This window comes from Atta cephalotes (genome assembly GCF_000143395.1).
Source record: "Atta cephalotes unplaced genomic scaffold scaffold00107, whole genome shotgun sequence".
In the NCBI taxonomy this organism is placed as follows: domain Eukaryota; kingdom Metazoa; phylum Arthropoda; class Insecta; order Hymenoptera; family Formicidae; genus Atta; species Atta cephalotes.
In genome coordinates, this window is record NW_012130171.1 from 18,810 (window position 1) to 28,364 (window position 9,555).

The 9,555-nt window shown below is 29.6% G+C and overlaps 3 protein-coding genes across 3 annotated transcripts in view; 2 read left to right on the plus strand and 1 right to left on the minus strand.

Annotated features, from left to right (window-relative positions):
• Positions 1–1,630, plus strand: part of LOC105625096 — a 5,152-nt gene extending 3,522 nt beyond the window's left edge. Inside the window, exon 2 of the mRNA XM_012206438.1 lies at positions 1,262–1,630. Coding sequence (XP_012061828.1) covers positions 1,262–1,630 — 369 coding nt within the window. The remainder of the gene's footprint in view (positions 1–1,261) is intronic.
• A 1,813-nt stretch (positions 1,631–3,443) lies between these two features.
• Positions 3,444–5,675, plus strand: LOC105625079 (alkaline ceramidase). The gene is made up of 4 exons (XM_012206421.1): positions 3,444–3,536; positions 4,654–4,810; positions 4,964–5,201; positions 5,354–5,675. Exons 1-4 carry the CDS (start codon positions 3,444–3,446, stop codon positions 5,673–5,675), a joined length of 810 nt encoding a protein of 269 aa, XP_012061811.1.
• A 1,072-nt stretch (positions 5,676–6,747) lies between these two features.
• LOC105625080 (6-pyruvoyl tetrahydrobiopterin synthase) lies at positions 6,748–8,793 on the minus strand. Its single transcript, XM_012206423.1, has 3 exons — positions 8,711–8,793; positions 7,600–7,679; positions 6,748–7,233 (listed from the first exon to the last, which is right to left on the minus strand). The coding sequence occupies exons 1-3, from the start codon at positions 8,791–8,793 to the stop codon at positions 6,929–6,931; spliced, it is 468 nt and encodes a 155-aa protein (XP_012061813.1). The 3' UTR covers positions 6,748–6,928.
• Between the last annotated feature and the right edge of the window lie 762 nt (positions 8,794–9,555).

The following is a 9,555-nucleotide window of genomic DNA, read 5'->3' on the forward strand; positions in this document are numbered from 1 at the left end:
TATACATAAGATTCCTATCTAAAGCTTATTCGAAAGTGATCTTTTTATTCACTGTAAAAAAGTTTTTTTAACAATTTTTTGAAACAATGAAATAGAAACTTGATATCATAAGGAATAATATGAAATTTATCTGAATATGGCTTCCGGTATTCGTTTTTAAGAAATCATTAAGCAAAGTAAATAACTAAGCATAGTAAGTATACTTACTGTGTTATTTACTTTATAAAATCGCTATTTTTTCAACTGACGACGAAGACGGGAGGCATTTTGTATTGTATAAAAAAACTTGTATAAATACATTAACACTTATGGAATATCTTATACTATATGAAATAAATTTTCATAATGATGAGCACTAATGTGATAGATTGAGCATAACTCAGAGAATACAATCAGAGAACGTCTTTACGTCGAACTTTGAAAGAAACAAGAAATACAATAGCAATACATAGCAATAGAAATACATAGTAAGAAATATAATTGTCGATAAAATGGTTGCAAAGGAGTTAAAAGCAAAATGTAAAAAACAAGAAAAACAGGAAACAAAGAGCACATTACAGAATAAGTTTTAGGAAATTTTAATTTCTAATCTCTCTAATATATAGTTCTTTTAAAGAATTTGAACACACTGTTATTATAAGTCATTTTTAAGCAATCGTAATATGTTTTTAAAAAATGTTAAAAAATTTATTTAATATCTGTAAGTTTATTAAAAGTTATTTAATTCAATTTTTTATTCAACATTTCATAAATATTATACTATAATAATATTTAATTCTTTTAAAGGGACTAAAAAATTGATCTCCCTAAGTCTTAAGTAAAGAGAATAAATATATGTATTAAAACAGGGGACAGTAATTTCGTCTACAATTATTTCTCCGTTTTATTTGACAAGTAGAAAATAACTATTGCATTGATCTAAATAAAATAGTTACATATTCATCTGCAGAAAAAAAAATTAAAATTTTACTTTAAAATTCTCTAAAAATTAAAAACAAATTCCTATATACTAAGAATCAAGATCTTTATAATACATATATTAAACGGGCAAAGATCAAATACACACATCTCTTGTCATCACATATCTTTTGTAAATATCTGGATTCTCAATGTCATTTCTTCATATCTTCGTTAATTAGTATAATTAACGATATTTATACAATTGCACGATATCGCTTAAGTCTTACTTGTTAATTAAGTTATATATGTAATTTACGTCTCTGTAAGTAATAATTAATTCTATTATATAACTATATATCAGACACAACGCAAGACCCTGCTGCAATCATTTCGGGCCAGTGATAAGGAGACAAGGATAGCGTTCGATGAAGATCCATCGTTACCATCCGGAACGGCCGCTACCAAGTTAATAATCAATCTCGCTGCCGGTCTATCCGGGTTCAACCATATCATCATCTGCGCCTACGTACGATCGGACGTATTACCGATCTGCCGATTTTTCACTAGCGAGCTAGAGCTAGGCTCGGAAGGTGTCAAGCGAAATTTTGGCTTACCGAAAATCTCGGCCGCGGAGGTACTCTTGATCGAACGAGCGATACCTCTCATTAACGAGCACGTCGACACGGCGGTTAACGCAGTTCGGAGGGAAAGGATGTGCAAGACGCGATGACGGACTCGGGACTATATTTCAGAAAATCTGGCAGATTTATTTGCAGTATCCAGCTATGTATACAATCCTTGGATGCGTTCAAGAATTAAATAATATCTAGATAATCTCTAGATATGCATTTTTGAAATCTTGTGCGAGTATCGCGAGGTGTTTCTATTTTTATTGCGACAGCTGTACTCAATTTCATGTCATATAAGTTGTAACTTTATTGTAAATAATGGAGCTTATATTATCAAGCTTATATTATCAATAAAAATAATTAGTTGATACAACAATCGCGATATTGAGAAATCAAGAGCAAAGATTTTTTTGGGCCTTGCGTTGTTGTGAGGAAAAGTTTAAAAATGGATTTTTTTAATGAAGTTTTAAAAAAGATTTAAAGAGATGCTTGCGGATGATTTTAAATCCAAGACATCGATCATCTAATCTAATCGATACCAACTAAAAATATATAATATTAATGCTACAATTTTGCATTCAATAATGTAAATGTTATGTAACACTCTTTTGGTTCTATATTATTCTTTAAATTTTTTGGAATGGAATCTAATGAGTGAAAATTGAGTGAATTTGGAACAAAGAGTTAGTTTATAAACAGAGTGAAATTCACCCTAAAAATTTTAGAGAATACATTTATATTGTTTAGTGCAAAATAACAATATTGATGTTATGTTACTTTTAGTTGGTGTCGGTTAAGGGAATCCAGATACAATAATTCTTTTTCTTTTTCTTTTTTTTTAGAGCTTCTCTTCTCTCGACGCGGCGACATCATTTCTATGATATTTGATGATATTCCTGATCCGTGATTGCAATCATCTCTGCAAATTTGGCGCGTTCCGAAACTTATTTCGCAGGGAAAAATTTTATTTGCAGTATCCAGCTATGTATACAATCCTTGGGTGCGTTCAAGAATTACGTCTAGATAATCTCTAGATATGCACTTTTAATATATGTACTTTTAGTATTATATATGTGACATAAACTATAGTCTAGAATTATATCTGTATGTAATTCCTGAACACACTCCTTCGATAGCGTTTGCGCGTACAGTTCACTGCGCATATAAATTGCAATCTGCAATTGCAATGTGATCTTTTGTTTTGATAATAAGATGATTCATGTTGATAATAAATATGATTCAAGGTGCTTTTTCGGCTGATCCGTGAAAATTTTTACCATAATTCATATTAATATAAAAAGAAAACTTATAAAGGCAGAAAAAGGCGATTCAGCGAAATACTTAGCTGAATACATTCTTTCTGGTCGTTAATCGCAGCAATTGCAGTTTACGATCGCAGTTCAAGTCCAAGTTGGTCCAAGTTGGTCGTAATCAGTAGTAGTGGTATGTTGTGCGCGAGCGTACATTTATCTATCCTTCTCCACGGTGTGAAAACGGCGCAGTATTTAGCTGGTGAGCGGAGAGTGAGGATCAGTTCATTCAACGAGTCAGTTCTGGCACTTCTGGTTAGTCCGTACTGTCCGCAGTCGTACTTCGCAGTTAGTTACGTGTAGCCGTTTTACTGTCATCAATCGTCACGTCATATGTTGTTAGTCATTCGTAAATAATCGTGAATGTTTCTGCGAGATGTACCATTAAACTAAGAACAAAATTCGCATTTCTATTCTTTTTATGCAAACGGAATCGCATGCCATTTATTGGCACGCGTGAATTGTACAGAAGTATTTATTGTTTGAGCGCGAGGGATCAGGCCGACCAGGCTTCTATGATTCAGTAAAGGATCAAATATAATAGATATTTTTCGGATCTACCAAACAGCTTGAATTATCCGAAGAGATTTGCTGAATAGCAATCATGTGGAAACCCTTCGAACATGGTAGTTCGCCCGTAGATTGGTGTGAGCGCAACTACAACATTTCTCCTAGCATCGCCGAGTTTATGAACACGGTTCGTATTGCGCGTTTTGTTTACGCTGTTTATGCGCGTGTATGGATCTTTCTTTGTTCGAACAATTTGAAAATGGTTCTGCCTGGATGAGAAAGTCCAAGTATACTTTTTGAATAATGAGAATCGCAATTCGATGGAATTTTAATTATGTGATTGACTCGAAAATAAGGAGGAAATAATAATAAGTTTCCAGGTGTTTTGCATGAGGGAAACAATTTGACAGATAATTTTTTTGCACAAGACAAATTCTACATTTGTAAAATGTCATAAATTAGACGCTTGTGATAAGGAAATCCATACTACTTTATAAGCAAGATAAAAGATACACAGCTTTTATGGCTATTTTTTATAAATTCTAAATAGGAATTAATTTTTTCTACACAAAATACAATTACGAGAATTGAGATCCGATTGAATTATAATTAAGAATTATGGAATGACTTTTTCCTCAAGAAAAAGATATAAGTGGACAATAAAATCTTAATCCAATATTTTCTTCTAAATTAGTCATAAAAATACTTAATATTCAGAGTTACATTGATTCAAGTATATAAATGATTTCCAGTTTTTTGTCGAGACAATTTTTTGCTCGAGGTAGGTTCTAAGTACATCTACAATTTCATAGGTCAAAGTTATTTAGATCCGAGATAAAAACTTGTTATGCAAATGAAATTATATTATTAACAGAACAAAGGATATATACTAGAAAGATAATAATATAATACGTTTATATCTACACAAAGACAAGGAAGAATATAATTAATTTATATATCTTAATTCATTATTTCTTATCTCTAATAACTCTGATATATAATGAATCTTTATCTTCTCTTGTATATCTCTGATGAGTCTTTATCTTCAGCTAAAAATTTTATCGCTCTAATATAAACGGAAGTTGTTTGTTGTTGAAAACAGTTTTATCTGGAACTAAATTTCATATTTTAGAACAATAGAACATGATATTATATTTCTGTTATAGTTTATGCAAATATACAAGACCATTTTTCGCACAAAACCGTTAAATCATGATAAATTACATTGGAAAAATAAATATGATATAAATATAGAAAGGAAGTATATCTTTCATTGTTTAACTTATCTATTTTTATTTTTTTAGTTGAGCAATGTAGTCTTCGTGTTGCTTCCACCTGTCCTCATGCACCTATTTAGAGACTATGCACGCTTTGTGAATCCAGGAATTCATGTATTCTGGTTTTTACTGATGATAGTTGGACTTTCTAGCGCGTATTTTCATGCTACTTTGTCCTTGATAGGTGAGAATTCCAAGTATCAATATTTACTATTTAACAACTCACAACAAAAAAGGAATGCTATTTAAAAGTATTTGTCGAGATGTATGTATTTGCTTAATTTATAAAATTGATATTTATGTTGCCTTTAGCTAATCTTGTGCATATATGCGATAGGTCAACTATTAGATGAATTGTCTATTTTGTGGGTGTATATGGCAGGCTTCTGTATGTTCTTTCCCAGAAGATATTTCCCCAATGTCGTACATAATGACAGAAAGCTCTTCTCTATATGCGCAACGTTGCCCACTCTAATCGCCACCGGCTTGGCCTTGATACATCCGGCTGTAAATGCTTTCGCATTGATGAGTCTGGGTGTACCGGCGATTGGATTCTTGATCATGGAACTGAAGAGGTAATTTCTTCGTACAAACATTCAATATAGAACATTACATGGATTTGAAAAGAGAAACTCCAATAATGATTAATATGATGGAAACATAAGAATATATTCGATGTAAAAATCGCACAGAATAACATTGTAACGGTGTTTTAAAAAATTTGAAGGACTACCTCGGTAAGAGTGTACAGACTAGGATTGCGATGCGGCATCATGTGGATACTAGCGGTGGTCTGTTGGCTAAACGATCGTCTGTTCTGCGATACCTGGCTGAACCTAAACTTCCCATATCTCCATGCATTGTGGCATTTGTTTATTTTCATTGCGAGTTACACGGCGGCGGTGCTCTTTGCGTATTTCGCCGTACAAGATGAGAAGCCACAGCAGTCTCCAGTGCTCAAGTATTGGCCCAGGGACAACTTTGAACTCGGTATACCGTACGTGACTATTCGAAGTTACATCAAGTCGAGTTATAATATGAATATATAACTCTTATAATAATTTCGAGAACACTAATACTGTAATGCATATATTATTTATTACGCGATAGTATAATTGATACAACTATAGCAATATTTAGTGTTTAAATGCGCAGATGTTTACGTGATATCCCGTGATTTATATAAACATTAATTTTATCATATTTTATTAATTTTATCATACAGATCTGTTTTAAAGAATTTATTATAAAATGTCTTTAAGACGAATTAAATTTTATATTGTAAGAAAAAATATAATGTGATATAAAGAAATCTCTACATAACTAGTACAGTGAATATTTATGATTTAGTGATAATTTCAGAAGTCATTATAAATGAGTATATGTAATACTTGATTCGAGATATTGATTTATTGTTATTATATATGTTTTTTGAATTATTGTTTTAAAGATTATACATTTTATTTATTTAACATTTAAAATAACTGAAAATATCAAATACTAGACTAATAAGCGAATTATGTCCCATAGTACTATGTCCCATAGTAGCCTAATTTCCTAAAAATCTGGAATTGACCTTATAAAAAAATATATACAGCTTTATAACGAACATTTTCATTACGTTGTTATAAACGATGTAGTAAGTTCTGTACATAATTAAAAGTAGCGTATATGAAAATGATTAATTCCTCATGCGAAGAGAATATAAAATCGCAGATATTTATGATTACATATATGCATACATTAGCGAATTAGAAATTATTTATGGAATGATTATATTGTGATATGTACTCTTGTTAACTTTTTTACAAAGGACTATTTTATAAATGCTATAACAAATCATCATTAAGAATATACACACATGCGTGTGTATTTTATATTTTCAAGTACCGGAAATATGTAAAGATGTAACATAGATACATATTAATTAATAGTGTCCTATTAGTTAAATTCTAATTAGAATAGAATCTCAAAATTCGAACAACCATCTTAGAGAGACTACATATGTGTGTGTGCATTAAAGAAAACATATTACAGTGAAGCATTTAATTTTTTGCGATATTGTAGAGTATAATTATCTGCTACAACTAGTCTGTTTTATTTAAAGAAATTACGATGAAATTGGAATGTTGAATTTTAATTATCCATATATAATACATAATTTACATATATTATTTTCGATTGTTTTAATATAATTCAATATTATACAAATTATGTGATTGTATTATACAAACGTGTAATAAAAAGATCATATATATCAGAGATGAATAAGATTGTACAATTATAATGTAATAATTAATAATTAAGAAGTAGAAGGTACATTTTCATCGTATTCTCCCCTAAAATACATAACATTCTTGTCAGTTTCGTGGACCTTTACTTCATATAACAATTCGGGATTGGACATGTGCTTTTTTAACTCATTGAAAATATATATAGCGACATTCTCGGTTGTTGAAACCGTTGTATGGAAATAGTCTATTTGTTGGTCTATATTTTTGTGATCCATCTCATCCATCAACACCTTTTGCATGCAGTTCTTTAAATCTTCCAAATTCATAATCATTCCAGTTAAAGGATTCACAGGTCCACGGACGGTTACTTCCACTAAAAATTAATTTTATCCCGATTTCATGCGTAAGATTTCATGCATTAAAAAATTTAATATTAAAAGTTAAATATGTAAATTTAAAAGTTGAAAGAATTCAAAAACAATAATGTCCAACTTCTTAGCAAGAACGTTATCTTTTTTTTACACAGTTTTCAAAATTTATATATTAAATGATTCTAATTAAATTAGACCTTTTAAATTTCAAGCTTCCGCTAGGAAAAGAAAAAAAATTAATTCGACGAAAAAATATGGTATATGATATTTTTTCAGATATATTATTTAAGACTGATCTTGTTGTCTTTGTCTAGTATGTGATGTAAACAACGAAGTTAATAATAGAATAAACTGATAATACACATTACCATTGTAATTGTGACCATGACCGCAAACATTGTTGCACTTTCCATATATCATTTCATTCTCGAGCTCGCTTAGGAATGGGCTAAAATTAAAAATTCTTTAAATTCGGTACGGTGTTCTAAACAAAATCTTTCTTTGATCAATTCAATGAATTGATTTTTTTCTCTAAAAAAGAGCTTAATATGTAATTATATATACAATGAGAGCAAAAAGTATTCGTACAAGGAAATTTTTTTATAAAAAAAGAAAGAAATAGAAAATAAACATTAAATATCAATTTTGTGATGAATACATTCTGTTCTTACATTGACAAACAAATTTTGCATGTATTCTTAATTTTAAAAGCTAAATTTCTCAATTGTACGAATACTTTTTGAATACAAATACAATACAATTTTTAATTTTCGCTAATTTTTCAGATGATATTGATTTTCTATAATTAATACACATCTTTTTGGTATATATAATTTTAAAACATACAGTCTATTTTATTTATAAATAAATTGTTATTTACACAGCAAAAAATGATCGTCAATTAAACGTTGAATCAACGTCAAATTATTAAAATCATCATATCGATGTTAATTCAACATCAATTTGATGATTCATTTCTTGCTCGATAATATTTACTTTTTAAAAATGAAGTTTTTTTAAAAAACATTTCTCTGTACGAATACATTTTGCACTATACATATAATTTTTTTCGTATGTAAAAATAACAGTTTTTTTAGCTTTTAAAATAGACATGAAGATCGAGAATGAAATTTCTTTCATTTAAATACAAAACTATTGTAGAACGTAAATATATCAAAGTTCGAAGATCAATTAGTCTAATTATCTTTTAAATAATTGAAAAACGATTAATTCTTTGCAAAAATGATTTTCTGGAATTTAATGAGAAGTTTTTTGTTAATGATGAATTTCAAGTTATTTAATTTTAAGATTATTTTGATTTAATATAATTCGCATAATATTCCGGGAAATCATATGCTCGATGAATGAACAAGAAACGTTCTCTCTCCCTGAGAATGATTCCTCGATCAATAGATCGTGAAATTTATAAGTGTTCGTTACATCAAAGATCTGTTCTATTCACTAACTCGATTCACGCACCTGTGTAAACGATGGCAGCAAGATATTTGTGCCTTCCGAGTCAAATAAGCGATCGGCTTTCTTTCATGATTTGGAATCTCCATTCTCCAATTAACGGGAACACGCAGATACAAAGCTCAAGGATATGTTGTAAACAATGAAAAAAATATTCCTTCCTGCGCGGCGACGACCGCAACAGCTGGAAATTGACATAATTATTAGAATAATCAGAAATTCTGTGAATAATTATCCAACAAAGAACACAGTATACAATGATGAATCAGAAATCTATTTTACATAGCTGAGGCTGTGGAAAAAAAATTCTACAAAGTACCTGTTGTAAATTATGTCGACAGAGTACCAGTAAAAATATAATAAAACTGCCAACGGAATAACAGATTTACTGTGAAAACTGAAAATTTCTGCTATTTTCTAACTATTTTTAAATATCAAATAATGTTAAATTGAAAAACCATATATATATATACACATCACATCTTTTAAAGATAATGTAAAGACAAGAAATGAGTATTTTAAAATAACAAGTGAATATAAAATAAGACTGTAGCGTAATATATTATAGTTAGTGATAGGTAATTTATTATCTATTTATAAGTTAAAGAAACGAATTGAAATGAAATAGAAAATAAAAAGACTAGGAGGCAGATGGAAGACAGATGATGCAGTTAAAGATTATAAGGGAAGATAGGGCAATATAATAAATAAGAGCAAAGAAATACTAGGTAGAGATAAAAAGAAAGAAATGAGTTATGGATATTAATGATAGATTATGATAGGGCTATGATATAGAGATTATGTATAGATAAAAGATAATGTATTATAATGATTTATAATTGTAAGATAAA